The sequence below is a fragment of the Chiloscyllium plagiosum genome, unplaced genomic scaffold (assembly GCF_037043375.1).
Source record: "Chiloscyllium plagiosum isolate Xiang-an unplaced genomic scaffold, Cpla_swu_hap1 HiC_scaffold_12, whole genome shotgun sequence".
NCBI lineage: Eukaryota > Metazoa > Chordata > Chondrichthyes > Orectolobiformes > Hemiscylliidae > Chiloscyllium > Chiloscyllium plagiosum.
This window is the reverse complement of record NW_028270150.1, coordinates 90,935,553-90,952,842: the sequence shown is the minus strand read 5'-3', so window position 1 is coordinate 90,952,842 and position 17,290 is coordinate 90,935,553. Positions and strand designations below refer to the sequence as shown.

Here is a 17,290-nt window from a genome sequence, read left to right as displayed (position 1 = left end):
CAAAGTTGATTCAGTAGTGGTGTAACTGAACATTCACAAAGCTATGTGCAATCTCAAAATGTTGCCTCCAAACTGTAAAAATCATGTTGTGAATAGCTGCAACATGTTAAAGATCCATCGATTCTTTAAATTCCTTACAGCAAACTTTAGTTATGATGTACAGGTAAATGATAATTAAATATTTTTGACAGTATGCGTCAAGTTAAACGGTGCCAAACCTACACTTTGAAAACATAGGAAGGTCACAGAGAGGCATAAAGTTGTCAAATCAAAACCTGACAAAATTGCAGCACCTCAACGAGTGGTTAACACATTCAGTTGAGCAAATCTTACCAGGTCCATCTCATCTGTCAATGGCCAATGAGAAGACAGTATAAAACTACAAACACCTTGGCTCCACGCACAAATAAATAGCTGCATTGTGACAGCAAAATGCTGAAAACAGTGACAGGACTATGCAAGTGGCAATTGTACTGTCACTCAGCCCTTTAAATTCGACTTCAATGTGTCAGCCTGCACAGTTTTAATCTAAGTAACATTTTCACCAAAACAAAATTGGACAGTCAGTGCCCAAGAAGGTATTGTCTAGATTCAGATGCATGGCTGGTGATGAATGCCAAATGATGTTCCTGCTCTGTTGTTTCAGACAATATGAATACATTTTGCCATAATTTGCAATAAAAAAATCAGTGTAAAGACACAGACAATTCAATCAATACTTGTTATTTACCAACTTGAGTTTATTGAAAGTTTCGAAGTTGTGCCGCAGTCGAGTATAACTGAATGTGTTACAACTGTTTCAGAACATGCATCAGAACATAAGCAACACTATCACTGTTAATGTGAAATCCATAGCAGGAATCAGAGCTTCTAACAGAGGTTTTGGGTCTGGAGTGCTTAATTATCAAAACACACTCTTTTTTTGTTGGTGTTACAAATGCTGTACTACTGGCAAGTACATTGTTGTTGAAGGTATTCAACAGCCAGTTAGAAGCAAACATATGTAGGCTGTTGAATCCATTGGTTCTGGATCCTAAGGAATCTAACCAGACCATTACAGCATAGATTTGACAGACCAATGGACCATTGAACCAACAGCTAAGGTCTTTGAAGCATCAAAAAGAATCAATTCCACTGGAGCCCATAGATTCTCATCTCTCAGTGCTTCCTCTGACCGAGAGACCACTTCTATCACTACAACTACTGTGTAGCATCTGCCACTACTTAGTGTTGATAGATATATGAAATGAGACCAGTGGACCACGTACTTTCTATAATTACCAGTTACGTACCATTTACTTACAAAAAAAATTATTTCAGCCCTGCTATGTCTTAGGACAGCATAATTGTTCACAAATGCCATTTCTGTTCAACAGCATAAAAAATGTCCAAATGTAATTGGATCAGTGAAACAGCAAGTTTTCAATCTGTACAACCTAATAGATACAGCTCTATATTACACAATACTTACACTACGTACACAATATACATTAGAGGACAATGTTTTGGATTGTCCAAACTTTTTAGAGTCACATCTAACTTGGAAAAAAAATCTACACCTCTCCAGCTCTTGGAAAAGCAGTGTAAACATAGCAATCTTGTCAATTTAAGGTCCAAGGTGACAGTTCTATAGTTCAAGTTAAATACTGTTCAGCTTTGCCTTCATACTCCCGTTTTGTCTTCATAACTCATTTAGAAATCAAAGTGGTCTACAGCAGTGTAAAGGAGGGCACGGCCCTCTCAGACTCTCCAGTCAGTATCTGATTGCCTCTGATCCACTTCTTCCTCAACCTTGTCAGGAAGCAGTTATATTGGTGCACACATACATATACACACATGCACACACAGATACAGGTGTGCTGAATGAAAGAAAACTGCATGCATTTTCACAGCATGAGCAATGATCGGTAACCAGCACTCAGATCTGCATGGCTGCTTTTCTTCTCCTGTGCATACAACCACTCTCTTTGAGAGGACAAGGCTTTCATTTCACACCCTCAAAGCAAACTCCTTTAGCCAAAGACGACTGTCTTAATACTGAAGAGAGTTTCTTTCTGAATTTATACAACTCTAGTTCCCATAACCAATTTGGAATTGTTGGTGTGCGATGAAATATTACATGATGATTGATATGACAGTTTATTTCTCTTCTCTGCAAAGCCTGATGGCTCCATTGGATTGTACAGCCAGGCCTTTAAGCTGATGATCCCCCATTTGGTGGTGTGGGTTGAGTAGATTGTCCTGATTGAGACACTGGTGGGGAACAGCCAGTTGTCTGCAGCTGTGCCTGAAACTGTGCTAACTGCTCAGGGCTAGCCAGAGTCTTCAGCAGATTGTTTTCTTGTTCCAACTGAGAGTTTCTCTCCACCAGTTCTTTGATCTGTTCCTTAAGGACCTCCACCTCCTCCCTGACAGCATACATCAAATGACTCTTCACAAGATCCTACAAAGCAAGCAAACATATTGAAGAGAATTATATCTAAATACTGAACATTTTTCAAAGCTTTCATATTTAATTTGTATAAAACAATAATAGTTTATTCAACTTTTTTGCTGCCTTTTTCATCTGATATTTTGTTTAGATGTTGTTAATACAATCCCACAGTATAGAAAAATCTGTGGGAAACCACAGAACTAGTTTTTCCATGGGGCTACCCTAATTGTGCTGAAGCACAAGCATTTATCTTAATCTAAGATCAATCTAATCTATACACCCCTCAATATACTGCTGTCCATGTGTTTGTCCCGCAGTCACTTAAATGTCCCTAACATATCTTACTCTACTACCACCACTGGCAGTGCATTCCACACACCCACTACTCTCTGCGTAAAGAACTTACCTCTGACATTCCCAGTTGCATTTGGATAAAACAAAGGAGACACAGGCCAACTTAAAAAAGCATACAAAATTGCACTGTCTTTAAAAAAAAATTCTAGATAAGAGTCTATCCTGCACTGCTTCATTAAGAGTGGGTGCACTCTGACTCAAGGTGTGATCACGAAATGAGCAATGTTTGCATAGGAATATAATATACATTCTGCATGCTTCATTTTGTACATTAATTCAGACTTCTCAATGTTTAAGTTAGTCTCTGATACAATGCCAAATGATAGACCTGCCATTTCAAAGGCCCATAGCTTAAAATTCACAAAGCACTTCCACCCTTCTGCAATCTGCACTTTGGAACAAATCCCTAGAAATACCTCAGACTGCACTCGTCCCTAAAATGCACTTTCTCAATTTCCTTTCCTCATGCTCTCTCCAAGCTTTATAGAACACACCTCTGCACCCTCAATACATGTTGAATTTTGCCACAATTCCCTTTCCTCCTTGCATTCCAATCTGCTAACAGCCTCCTTACCTTCCTCACAAACTCTACCTTTGTAATCGATTGTCCTCATTCCAAAACTTCCATTCTATGCAAGTCCTTGAGCATGGTAAAATGTTTCAAATCTCTGCCCACTGTTTTACCCAATCTGGTTTGATTGTCCCATTGAAATAGCCTTCAAAGTCACCAATAACATTCCACATCACTGAAAATGAAGAATTAGCCTTCCTCACCTTTCACAACCAGTATAAAAGGCATTGATACAGGTGACCACCTCAACACCAATCACTACCTTGGTGCCCAACTGGATCAGAAGACAGCCCTTCCAACTCAAATTCTTTGATTCCACCAGACTTAAGCCTTCCCAACACCAGCCATCACTGCTCATGCCTCACTGCATCCTGTTGAAGCCCTCATTGATGCATTTACTGTCTATAGACCTGACAATTCCAGTATTCTGCTGGCTGACCTCCACAACCTTTGTAAAATTAACTTAGAACACAATTTTTCTGCCTGAATTCTGCACTAAGTTCCATTCACCCATCACCCTATACATGGCTGACATACCCTTGTACCTGCTGGACAAATACCTGGAAGAAGGAAATGGGGATGGGGTCTTATGAGGAACAAGGTTGGGCAGGCTAGGTTTCCATCCTCTGCAGTTTAGAAGAGTGAAAGGTAAGTTGACTGAAGTGTATATAATCCCAAGGGATCTTGTCGGGGTAGATGTGGAGAGGATGGTTTCTTTTATAGGAGAATCTAGAAGTCAGGGTCAATATTTAAAAATCAGGGGTCACCAATTAAAATAGATTTTAGGACAAATTTCTCTCACTCAGAAGCTGAAGGGTCTTGGAACGCTCTGAAAAGATGATGGTAGCAGAGTCCTGAAATATGTTTAAGGCTTAAGTGGATACCAATTTTTATCGAGAAGGGGTTGAAACGTCATTGAGAGTAGACAGGATTGGCAGTTATAATCAGATGATTTTATTAAATAGCAGAGCAGTCTAAAAGGGCTAAACGTTTATTCCTGCTTTTAAATTAAAAGTTTGTTTCTTTCTTCTCATTCTTCACACCTGATCCCTCTCTATTTCTGTTATCTTCTAACCTCACAACTACTGGAATTCCAGTGTTCTTTCAATTTGGTACTAGCTTTTAATCTTTTGCATTGCCTTCAGCCAAGATCCAAAATTTCCTCCCCCTCTGCACCACATTCTCCTTCAAAATTACCAATGATTTAAGATGCACTCAAGTCTGTACTCATCTCATGATTTGCCAAAGCACCTAGAGATATTGTATTAAAAAGGTGCCATATAAATGAAGGGAATTGCTGTCAAATTCTGAGTGCTCAATGTGGACAGACACGGGCTGCATTCACACTGCACCTTTCTCACCTCCTTCCATCATCCGCCCCCCTCTCTCTCTCTCTCTCAATACATTCTCCCCTCCTGTAAAATATTCCTCTCTCTCTGCCTCTCCGCTCCTTCCGCTCTTGACAACTGCTGACGTCAGCGGGCCCGGAGACCGCGCCACGTCACGGGCCGGCGGCCAATGGGAGCCGGAGTTATTTTTAGCCCAGGGTTTAAGGTTCTGAGATCGCCTGGCAACAGGCGGAAGAGCGAGCGGCAGCGGCAGTGAGCGGCCAGCGGCGCCGGCAGCGGGGAGCAGCGTGCACTCACTCAGCCAGGCTACCCACTGAACATGCAGCCCCCACACAATACCAGCGTCTACATTACAAAGGCCCAGATTGGGATTAGAAATCAAAAAAGGTTCAGGCTCAATCCCTCATGGTCACAAGTTTAAAACAAAAATCAAACGCACCGAGAATATTCTATTTACCCGCCCCCATAAAACAAAACCCGGCCACCATTACAAAAAAAAATTCCCCTGGGATGGTACTGAGTGTGTTTATTCCCAGCACAAACTGGTCATCAAATAATTCAGGTCGTGCTAGCCCATTAAAGCACACACAATTACAATCGCAGTGAATACGGATGGATTGTTTACCGGCAACACTGGCACTGAGAGGTGATTTACTGCAAGGGATCAATGCACGGCATTGCGCAAGCAAGAAAAACAATATTCCATCTGTTAGTGTCCCGGTCGCACGACCGAGGCATCAAATGAGTTTTTTTTCCGAGGGGAATTTTTAAAAATTCAATTTTCTTTGATGAATGAACGAGGGTTCACCATCTGTAGGTCAGCGAAGGGCTCCTGCACACAGAACAAGTGTCTTCACATTCACCTTGAACATCCATGTCATGAACAATGAGTAAATGTCTCTGTGCACAGAGGGTGAGGAGGAGAATTCCTGACACTCTACAGGATGCCCAGTCTGCATTGTTACGGCGAAAATCTCTGATTTGTTTTTCTGCCCCATCGCACGGTCGCACCGAGGAGTGCCTGACCCATTCCCTCCCTCCCCCACACCGCTTTCGCCCCAAAAGGATTTTTGAGATCTCTGCATTGGCTTTAATACCTCTTTACTGCCGTTCGCTGCACACTTACCATGGCTTGCTCGATTTTGTTGTCTATGGCTACCACACTGGCACCAGAAGAACTGTAAAGAAACGCAAAAAAAAAAGGATTAAAGCAACGATCCCAACTGGAAAAGAAAAAAAAGCAAATGGAAGACAAATAGAGCAGTCGCGCCTGCCAAGATCTAATGTACAGTTGTAACCTGATAATAGCTTTGTTTTTGTGTTAACTGATGCATTTTATTTACCCCCAGGCGCAGCAAACAGCGACCACTTGCAGGCGATGCAACACCCAGCGTATTTGCTGAAATATTATTATTAATCAAAGTCGGCATCTGGGTCAATATGTAGGATTTAGCCTCAAAAATAAAACAGCCGAGATGTTCACTTTCTGCTGACTCTGGGGGTAGATGCCCCCACTGTAATGCGGCAAAATAACAAGCCTGGGAGACGACGCCAGCCATTTTTCCCTGCATTGATCTCCGCTAATATTTCCATAGGCGCACACTGAGCAGCATCCCCGAGCTCGAGAGACATAGAGAAGTTAAAAAAAAACATTTTCAAATGTCTCTGATACCCCCAGAAAGTGCCGAAGATTTCAAGGAAGCTGTCATCGCCCTCAGCACCGTAGACTGTTGCAATGCAAACGCTATTTTGCTATACTGTATCTATCTGCCTAGCTTCAAATCAAAACACAACCAACCCTGACCGTTGCAAAAACAAACGAAAAAAATCCAACAACCGACATTTACCTACTGTCTAATTTTACGGAGGCGTTTTCTGTTCCAAGCAAAGAGGAGAGAAATGAAATCGAGAAATTTCTCAGCTGGTAAACCCCAAGCTCCATCGCCAGTGACTTATAATATTCAGCATTCATGCTATTCCAGAGCAAAAATGAAGTGTAGAAACTGGCACTTTTCGTTTGCAGCCTTTAATGAGCCAGCCGTGGTAAAGAGAAACGCTATTGCTGAAGGCTAGAGGTTGTGAATTTGCAGTGAAACGGCAATGTACTGTAGAAACCTTGGAGAGCCACCTCGACAGAGCTCCACAAAGAAAGCTTGTGATGCTCACAAACAGCTCGTCGCTGCTGCTGCTCACCACAAAACCCTCAGCACGCTCATCAGCATAATGTATGTACAGGAACGCCCAGCAGCTCCGCCGCTATAGGCTCACCTGATCACATTAACATCATGTCCCTGAATATATTAACACTCAGGAACACCCAGCAGCAGGCACCAGGCCATGGCACAGGTAGAGGTTGGGAAAAGGGAAGGGAGAGATTCAGGGAGCAGATGGGGAAATTGGAGGGGAGGAGGGGGAAAAGAGTGAAGGACGTGGAGAAGGATCAGGTGGGGTGAATAAAGTAGGAAAGAGGGTAGGGGGAGCAAGGAAAGGTGGGGTACCAGGTGAGGAGTGGTTCAGGAATTAGGTAATGGTGGTGGGGAACCAGATTGGGGAGGGGGAGTTGGAAAAGTTCAACAAGCCTCCTTCACTTGCCACAACTCCCATCCAGCTGTCTTACGAAGCAACGCCATATTTATGCTAATTTTTCATGCACAAACCCACCATTTTGTTCATTGTCCTTTTACAATCCATTTCCCTTTGTTATATGTACTCTAGCAGACTGACAATCGACATTTCTAAAAATTATAGCGGCAGTAATGTTGAAGTGGCTTTCTAATCAGTCTTTTTGAGAACATTTACATTTGCTCACTTAATATTTCATTTCGAATGTCTGCAAAAGTCTTGGGTTACAGGAACTGTGGAAAGGGAGCAAAGAGGACAAGAGATTTTCTGGTAGTAGCAAGACTATTTGGAAGTTAAAACAAACTCCTGCAAAATTTGATGCACTTTATAAGATGGGATTTGCACTTTGCACAGGTAGTATATATAAAGTTGTCAAAGTACAAATAAATGTTTGCAATTCAATCCCTGAACAACTTCACAATTTGGTCTGTGATGCAGCTCTTTGTAATCTTGTTTTCCCAATTAATTCTAATTTTGAGATTAAATGTTATAATAGGGAAGTTCAGAACAAAGGAGGTATTCCCCTACTGAATTTGCCAAATTTTCTTTTCTTTAAGCAATAAAGCCAGGATCAATCTCAGTACATTTATCATTTCTACATCCAACACATGAATGACAGTGGACTTTCCCAATGCTAATTAAGTGCACAGACTTCCAGAATCAGTCTGACTAGAATCTGGAATAATAACCATACTTATGTAGCAACTTTTATTTGTGACACAAGTGTCATAAGACATTATTGTTCTCAAACTAAAATTTAAAATCCACCTACATGAAAAGTTCAATCAAAAGCAGGTTCTAATAAATGTTTTCAAAAAGTAAAGATATTTGAAAGCTGAGCTGTCAATGGGTGGTACAATGAAATTGAGGGATCACCAACAAGTCAGAATTGGATGAGTAGAGGGTTACAGATCTTAACGTAATATAAACGTCTCAAGGTGTTTAGATGGAGCAGTTTAAAACAGTAGAGGTGCAACACAATTACTACAGACATGGGTCAACATCTGGTCAGATTCCTCAATGGAAAAAATAAAGATAATAAATGTATTTGTAATTCCAAATTAATTGTCCAATTAACACCATTACATCTAATTCCCATTTTCCAAAATTAAAGAATTCAGTTAAAGAAAGAAATCTGAACATGTCACAAACAATTAAGCTTTCTAGGGGGAAGACCTGAATCAAACAAACTTGTTGTCAATTTTTTGTTTAAAAAAGCTGCTCATTACAAGTCACCAACTACACACAACTCAAAGTTGACTTGTGTACTTATCTTTGCAATAAGGAGACTTTCAATGCTGTAGCCTTACTGAGCATATTTTCATAATATTGAATGTAACATTAATCTGTCAAACTCAACTCACCAGCCACTGTAGTACACATATACTGCCACCTACTGGTCAGCTCTGACACTTACGCATTAAATGTTGCATAACTCGTAGTCTGGTTGCACCAATCCTGGTGACCATTAATTCAGCAGTGCTGGTTAAGGCCATTAGCAGCAGGCAATCCATGCCTGACCATGAACAACAATATTTAGTGACACAATCCAAAGTTAGTTTCAGACCTGAAGGGATGAATGGCGTTTGCACTTCATGCAGGAAGAAAAATTACAAACAGCTCTCGCTGCACATTCACAAAAACAGCACTGATCCATGTGCAGCAAGACTTTCAGTTTATCAGTAAAAATATTTTTTGACACCAATCATTTGAGGAAATACTTAGGACAGATGACCTAAAGTTTGATCAAAGCAATAGGCTTCAAGATGTATCTTGAAGTGAAGGGACAGGTTTAGAGGGTGATTGCTTTGGGCAAGACAGCCAAAAGTGCAGCAGCTGTTGGTGGAATGATTAAAAATCAGAGTTCAAGAAGCTAGAATTCAATTCTTATGTCTGCAAAAGCAAATCATTAGCTTACAAAATATAAAATCAAACTGGAAGTGGATGTACTAAAGAGGTGAGAACCTGGTTACAAATCTGCAGTAGACTTATTCTAGTATCAACATTTAAAATTCACCTTTGAAATCTGGTCACTGCTGGCAAGGCTAGCTTTTATTGCCCATCTCAACTCCTTGAGAAGGCAGAGATGAGCTTTCACCCGTAGCCACTGCATTCCATATGGTGAAGGAGTTTCCTAATGCTGCTAGGTTAGGGGTTCCAGGATAATATACATCATCATTTGGTTGGTATCCGATGTCATCGTTTCATTTGAGGTGTTGGGTTTATCAGGAGTTATAAAAGCGAGGCTGGGTGAGGAAATCTGATGACTTAATGGTTATTTTTACTGATACCATTCTAATTTTGCATAATTTTAAGAAAAAATCTGAAGTGAAATGAGTAAACTGCCTTGTTAGGATTTGCGCACACCTTCTCTGGATTAATATCAGTCTAATAGCAGTCATGACAGTACTGCTCGCTTAGATAAATCAAATCAACTGGAATGTATGACATTTAGAAATTGCATTTTGTGGCTTTCATGCCTTCAATTACAAAATAATCATTGCATTAGTTTCATACACAAAAACCTGCACATTCAGTCCATAAGAACATAACAGCTGCTCAGTCTCAGAAGAGGCTGGAAATTAAAATTTGTACTAAGGCTTGGTAAACTGCTTTAAAAATTTATAAGGAAGTTTTCCATCGAACACCTTCTTATTGTTAAACTTTGGATTAAAACATGTTTAAAAACAATACTTATAATCAATTTAAAAACTGAAAATCAGAATCAAAAACGGAAATGGCCAGCCTATTTGTCAGTGTCTTGGAGAAGATGATGGATTAGCAGTACAACAGAGATCGCTGATCAGCTCAGTTACTTTTTCTGTCTTTTTATCCCCCCCCAAGCTACACAACGCTGGCTTCATTCAACTTTTACAAACATTTCAGGTTAACATTCAAAATGGTGACTGATTGTTTCAAAGTAACATGCCCATGGGGTTGTTTAACCCTTAAAACATGAAGCAATGGTAGAATTGTCTGAACTGAGGACATTGTAATAAAAACCCGATCATTGTTTTCTCTAATAAATATTTTAGTCACATTTTGAAAAGAAAAATCAAAATTTTATTGATCGTATGGTGCGTTCAACAGAATTTTAAGAGGGACTAGACTGAAGTTATATTAAATTATTTTTGAAATGCATCTTTAATTTTGCATAGCATGAGAAGGCTATTGAACTCTTTCAAATTGGGGAGCTGCATTTTCAGGGAGCTTCTCTCAGATAAATGTTGGGAGTAATGAGTTGTAATTGCCCTATATATGTTCAAACAGAAATCATTCTTCCAATTAGCATTTTTTTAAAAAGTCAAACTCATCTCTGTTGTATAACATTAAGCCATTAGGCTTTAACAATGTCGTACCGAAATCAATTGCTACTTGGGCATGATATCTGCTTACAGTAGTCACTAACCCCTGCTCAGTGAAAGCATATGGGTGACAATAATTGATTTGCATCAATTTCTAGCTCTGTTTCACAAACTTCTCCCCACTTTGACTCTATTTTAATATTTGAAAGCTAGTGCAAGCTCAGAGAGCAAGGGAGGGAAGAGGAGTTGAGGTAGGAATAGCTGATTGATTGGGTGGGGGGAGGCAGAGGAGGTACTCCCTCGAGTTACCCAAATTTGTACTTCCCTTTCTTTCTCAGTATCTCCAGATTATTTGCACTGACTCTAATTTCAGTGCTTAAGGTTCTGAACGATCCTTTTCCTCAACCAAGGTTTCCCCTTGATCTTGATGTAAAACCTAAGAAACAGAAGTAAGGTAAGACCAGCTCATCAAACCTACTCTGCCATGCAACATGTTCATGGTCAATCTTGGATTTTAATTCCACCTTCGCATCCACAAATATGCACAGACATGGTAAAGACCATTTTAATTACTCAGCACCAAATTAAAATGGTGTTCACAACACAAGTCCCTTTGTATTCAGAAGTAATTAGTGAAAGAGACTCGTGTGACTGTCCCATCTACTTGATGCATGGTTATTTATTGAATGCTACCTCCATCACAATTCTAAGGGCAGCATTGTAAAAGCAGTTGAGGGATCTGTATCTTACTGCTCATTTTTAAAGTTTTAATGAGTAGTTCTGCAATGCTGCTCTGGGAGCTCTGCCCCCTACCCACAAAGGTCCTATCTATGTTGGGCCTTGGACAGGTAGCTGCTTAATTTTCACTTAAAGCTCAATAGTGCAAATGCTTTTGGGGATGGTTCACAAGCAGTAAAAACTGCCCGGAACATTGATACAGAGATATTCTGATAACATTGAAATCAGCCTCAACACTTCAAGGTAAACTGGAACATAAATATGTCAAAGGAAAATGAGGGCTGAATCACCCTTATCTACTGACACCCCTTCTCTTGGACGATCAAACTGGGATTTGTAAAGACCTGGAAGAAGATCGCAACAATACCTTTTTCAAAGTAGCATAACTCATTGAACATTTATGTAAAAGCTACAATCAGTTTCCACACAGCATGAGCCAGGACCTATCAACCATTGAGATAACCAATGGTTGAATTTGAAAATTATCATTGAAGCAACAGCAAAACCCGAACTTGTTCTTTTGGTGGGATGGGATGAAAACAGGAGTGTGAGGCTAACTTTTAACACTGGTTCTTTATATGGAATGCACTCACTACTGAGTGTCTCTTCAAATACTTTTTTTTAGAATTGTTGAATTGCTGTCCAGTCTCAGACTTGCCAAACAGTACTCACATCACCTGAAGGACAAACAGCTCCAAATTAAACAGGCTCTGCATCCTTTCACCACAAGGATACACGTTTGGATTTCATTTAGAATTTCATCTCCCTGTTTTAAGAGTAATCATGGGTGAGAGGGTGACAAAGCTGACCACAATTTGGGACTAAATTACTAATCTTTCTTGGGAGGTTATAAGGAGGCTGGGTGTGAGAGATGACAAGGCAAATCATAGTGGTTGCTACAGTTTAGATTTTCTAAAAGTATTATTTTATTGTTTCACAGAGCTTCCGGCAAAAAGACCGTTGTTCTTCAGCACAGAAACACTGTGCTTTGCATTATCTAGACTCTTAGTAATCGTTGTGGGATTGGTCCCTCACATAATAATTAATCTAAATCTTCACTACATTATGCAATTCACATTCATATGGCTGAGTTAAAGAAAGAGATTAATCACCATTTAGTTTAGTAAGAGTTTAGCAAGGGTAAAAAGGATTTAATGAGCTAACTCCAGGTAATGAAGTTACCTCACTACTTCAGGGCTGAAGTAGTAATGGATTTGGTTATCGTCAGCTAGAAGGACACTCAGAACAAAAGATATGGGAATAGATGTTAGGAGAAGTTAAAGACACAGCGAGACAAAGCCATGAGGAATCTGGATAAGGATAACAGAAATATTGCATTAAATGTATTGAGAAACAATGGCCTCACATACAGTTTGAAAGAAACGAGTCAGGGATAAATAGAAAACATGGAGGTGACGGCTTTTTGACAAATTAGAGAAGGTAAGGATGTAAGACTACCTGGGAGAAAAGTGCTCAGTCAATGCCAAATAACAAGCACATGATCAAAGTCATGTGAGCTATAATTAAAATTAGATCAGTCAACAACCAACGCACAAGTTAAACATCTTTATCATAACTGTTAGGGTTTCCCCTATGTTCTCCGTTGACACACAACCTGGCAAAAACATTTTTTTTTAAACTGGTAAAGGCACATAACAAGCACTCCTGCAGAAGCTTCTTTCAGCTTAATCTTCCTATGCTACAACACTAATTTACTCCTCTATCTGACTGCTTAATTATGAACAAATACTGGACCTCAAGTTTATTGCCCAGAATTAAATTCACTCTCTCTACATACAGACAGTCATGATTCTTATTGTCATTGGTCACAATTGACATAGTGAAAGGTAAGTTAGGAGGCTGCTTATCAGTCTAAGCTCATACAATGTCTTTACAAATACCTAATGCAACATGCCACCTTCAAAACACAATGACATTAAAAAGGTTGAATTCAATGAAGCTATTACAATATAAAAATAGCTGAAGCAGTAAAAGAATTTCTGGAAGATGTGTCACACATTGCAGCCATTATCACCTTAAGCGGCATATAGATCCGCCAAATTTTAAACCAGGAAAGATGGGTGCTAAGTGGAAGAGGGCTGTTTTTTTCCCAATCAAACCACTTTCCAAGGCATGAGATGGGAGAAACTAATTTTGATAATGTAAAATTATGAAGCTCTGAAACAGAAGGTCTTTAAAAATATATGAGTTTTTACATCAAATCTGATAATTGTGACAATTGCCCAGAATTACATAGATGCAGAGGATATGGGGCACAACCAGGACATTTATATTCTGCTCGAGCCTCCTCCCATTTTTCCTCATCAAACTCATCAATGTAGCGCGCTCTGTCTCTTCCAACTGCCTTAATTGGACAGTGCAGAGGGATCTTTGCTCTGTGTTTAACCAATGCCACCACTTCTTGACTGTTTGATGGGATAGTTAAAACTTCACATTCAGCACAGCCTTGAGAGTATTATCCCTTGGGCAAGTGGCTCTAATTAAACTTTCACACAAAATATGTAGTGCATTCAAAAAACAATGAGAGGAATTTCTTTCATTTTACTCAGAACCTCCTTTATTCTAATGCAACAAGAATATCTGGTATTACAGGATTCACACAGGATTGAATAATACCCTTTGCATAATTCATATAACAGGGCTCTCAATCAAAATTCCTACAGCCCCTTTGTCTCTGCTCATTCTACGGAATTAAGTTGCCACTTGATATCGGCTGCCTCACCTGACTTTCTATTGAACCAAAGGAGATGGCTAGGTATTCAGTGGCAGCTGAATGTCGAGTAGAAATTAGATAACTCAGTTCCTGATTGTAGTAAACAAATTTTAAAAACTGTCACCTAACTAAACAAAAAATTAAGCATTGGCTTTCTGTTGTACTGTAGCACGTTCATATATCTAATTTCAAAAACTGACAAGCAGAACATATTATTTAATACATTATAACAAACCACCTTTAGATAGTTGACAGCAATTCAATGCCAACCTTCTATTGAGAATTAAATCTGAAGGGTGGCAGAAGGTATTGGGATACATCATCACAGCCATGTTAACATGTTCAACAACAAGGTCAGGTGCAAACTTAAGCTCACAGGATAGTACAACCAATGTTTTCTGCCACGTTCTCCTTTCTCGCATACAACACAAGACAAATGCAAAACCGCATGCACAGTAGTACTAAAATCATTCTCTCACATTCCCACAAGGTGGAACTCTATACTGGAAGGAGGAACAGAGACACCTGGAGTACAATTGCACAAATCCTTGGAGGTGGTAATGCAAGTTGAGAAAGTGGTTGAAAAGACACACAGGATGCTGGCCTTTATGAATTGAGGCTGAGTTTACAAAAGTGAGAATGTGATGAGCACCTTTGTAAAATGCTGGTTAGACCTCAACTAGAGTATTGTCTACACTTCTGGACATTGTTTAAAGCCTTCACATATTTTCTGACATGCAAAGTATAGAAAAGATTTGTATGGATGGTTCTGAGTTTGAAGGAGTAAGAGTTAAATGGTGGTATGCAAATGCTACATTATTTTCTTTGGAGAATTGAAAGTTGAGGGATTTTCTTTTCTTTCTTTTTGGGATGTGGTCATTGCTGACTGGGCTTGTATTTATTGTCCTAGGTTGCTCTTGAGAAGGTGGTGGTGAGCCGCCACCTGCAGCCCATGTGATGTCAGCGTGTGACAAACCCACAATACCGCTAGCAGGGCATTTCCAGGATTTTGAGAACAGTGATATATATCCAAGATAGAACGGGGAGTGTTGCTGGGGGGGGGGGAGGGGGGGGGGGGGGGGGGAGACTTGCAGCCAACAATACTCCCATACATCTGTTGCCCTAGTCCTTCTACATGGTAGTGAATATGGGTTTGAAAGGTGCCGTCTAAGGAGCCTTAGTGGATTGCTGTAATGTAGATGTTACACTCTGCTGCTGAGCACTAGTGGTGGAGGGAGTGGATGTGGCATCAGTCAAGTGGGCTGCTTTGTCCTGGATGGTGTCAAGTTTCAAGTGTTGTTGGAGCTGCACCCATCTCGGCAAGTGGGCAGTATTCCATCGTGGAATGCTTTGGGGAATCAGGTGGCGAGTTCAGCGTTACAAGATTCCCAGCCTCTGACCTGTTCTTACAGCCATAGTATTTACGTGGCTAGTCCAGTTCAGTTTCTGGTCAATGCTAACTCCCCAGAGTATTGACAGTTTGGGATTCAAAGATGGTAATGCCAATGAGTGTCATGGGTAATGGTTATTGTCTGGCATTTGTATAGTGGGAATATTGTCACTTTGTCAGTCCAAAATGAGATACTGCCCAGGTCTTCATACATTTGCAGCTGAACTGCTTCAGTATGTGAGGAGTCACAAATGGTTAGGGTTAATATTGTGCAATCATTGGTGAATTGGTGAGCTCCCCCACTTCTGACCTTATGTTGGGAGGGGGAGGGGGATGGGTCATTCATGAAGCTGAAAATAGTTTAAGACATTTCCCTGGGGAACTCCTGCAGAGATGGCCTGGAACTGAGATGACTGACCTGTAATAATCACAACCATTTTCCTTTATTCTAGGTAAAACACGAGTTAAGTTTTCCCCTCTATCCTCATTGACTAATTTTCCTAGAGTCCTTGATGTCAAACTTGCATGTCAAATTTGGTCTTGATGTCAAGGGCTGTCACTCTCACCTCACTCTCTGGAATTCAGCTCTTTTGTTCATGATTGAACCAAGGTTGTAATGAGGTCAGGAGCTGAGTGGTCCTGGCAAAACCCAAACTTGGTGTCACTGAGCAGGTGCTGTTTGACAGCACTGCTGATGAATGAGACCTTCCTGATTATCAACAGTAGTCTGGTGGGGTCATAATTGACTGGTTGGATTTGTACTGCTTTTCTGTACAGTATGTACCCGAGCAATTTTCCACATTGTCAGACAGATACAAGTATTATAGCTATACTGGAACAGCTTGGCTAGGCATGCAGCAGGTTCGAGAACACAAGTTGTCAGTACTATTGGCGGAATGGTGTAAGGCCCCATAGCTTTTGCAGTATCCAATACCTCCAACCATTTCTTGGTATCAAGTGGAGTGAATCAAATTTGCTGAACACTAACTTCAGTGATGCTGGGACCGCAGGAGATAGAGATGGATCATCCACTTTGCAATAATTTTTTGCCAGAATTGCCATGTTTCAGTCTTAACCTTTGTAGTGATGTGCTGGGTTTTTCCATTATTGAGGATGCAAATATCCTCATCCAGTGAGTTGTTTAATTGTCCACCATCATCATGGCTGTATATGGCAGGACTGCAGAGCTTGGGTCTGATCTGTTGGTTGTGGAATTATTTAATGCTGACTAACACTTGCTGCTTTGCTGTTTGGCATGCAAGTATTCCTGCTTTGGAGCTTTGCCTTTTAGGTATTTTTTTTAGGTATGCCTGGTGCTGCTCCTGGCATGCCATCTTGCATTCTCCACTGAGCTAGGATTGAACTTTGGCTTGATGGCGATGGTTGAGTGGGGGACTTGCTGGGTTGGGAGGTTACAGGTTGTGCTGGAGTACAATTCTGCTTCTGCTAATGACTTATTGCTACAACTGTTTGAAATCTGTCCCATTTAGCACAGTGATAGGTCAAGTATGTTTTTCCCTCTTGTTGGTTCCCTCACCACCTGCCACAGACCCAATCTAGCAGCTATGTTCTTTAGGACCTGACAAGCTTGATCAGTAGTCAAGCTGCTGCTTAGTCACTCTTAATGAGCACTGAAGATCCCCCATCCAGAGTACATTCACTGCCCTTACCATCCTCAGTGCTTTCTCCAAGTGTGCTGTTCAACATGGGGATGCTGATTCATTAATTGAACATGTAGGGAAGGGCATGGTGGTACACCAGCAGGTCCATAAAAACCATAAGAAATAGGAACA

General features: G+C 40.5%; 1 protein-coding gene across 1 annotated transcript in view; it reads right to left on the bottom strand.

The window, feature by feature from the left end:
- Positions 1-718: 718 nt before the first annotated feature.
- LOC122554917 (TSC22 domain family protein 1) overlaps positions 719-17,290 on the bottom strand; it is a 216,304-nt gene continuing 199,732 nt past the window's right edge. The window contains 2 exon segments of the mRNA XM_087993060.1: positions 719-2,443; positions 5,835-5,886. Of these exon segments, the coding sequence (XP_087849186.1) occupies positions 2,195-2,443; positions 5,835-5,886 (301 nt within the window). The 3' untranslated portion in view covers positions 719-2,194.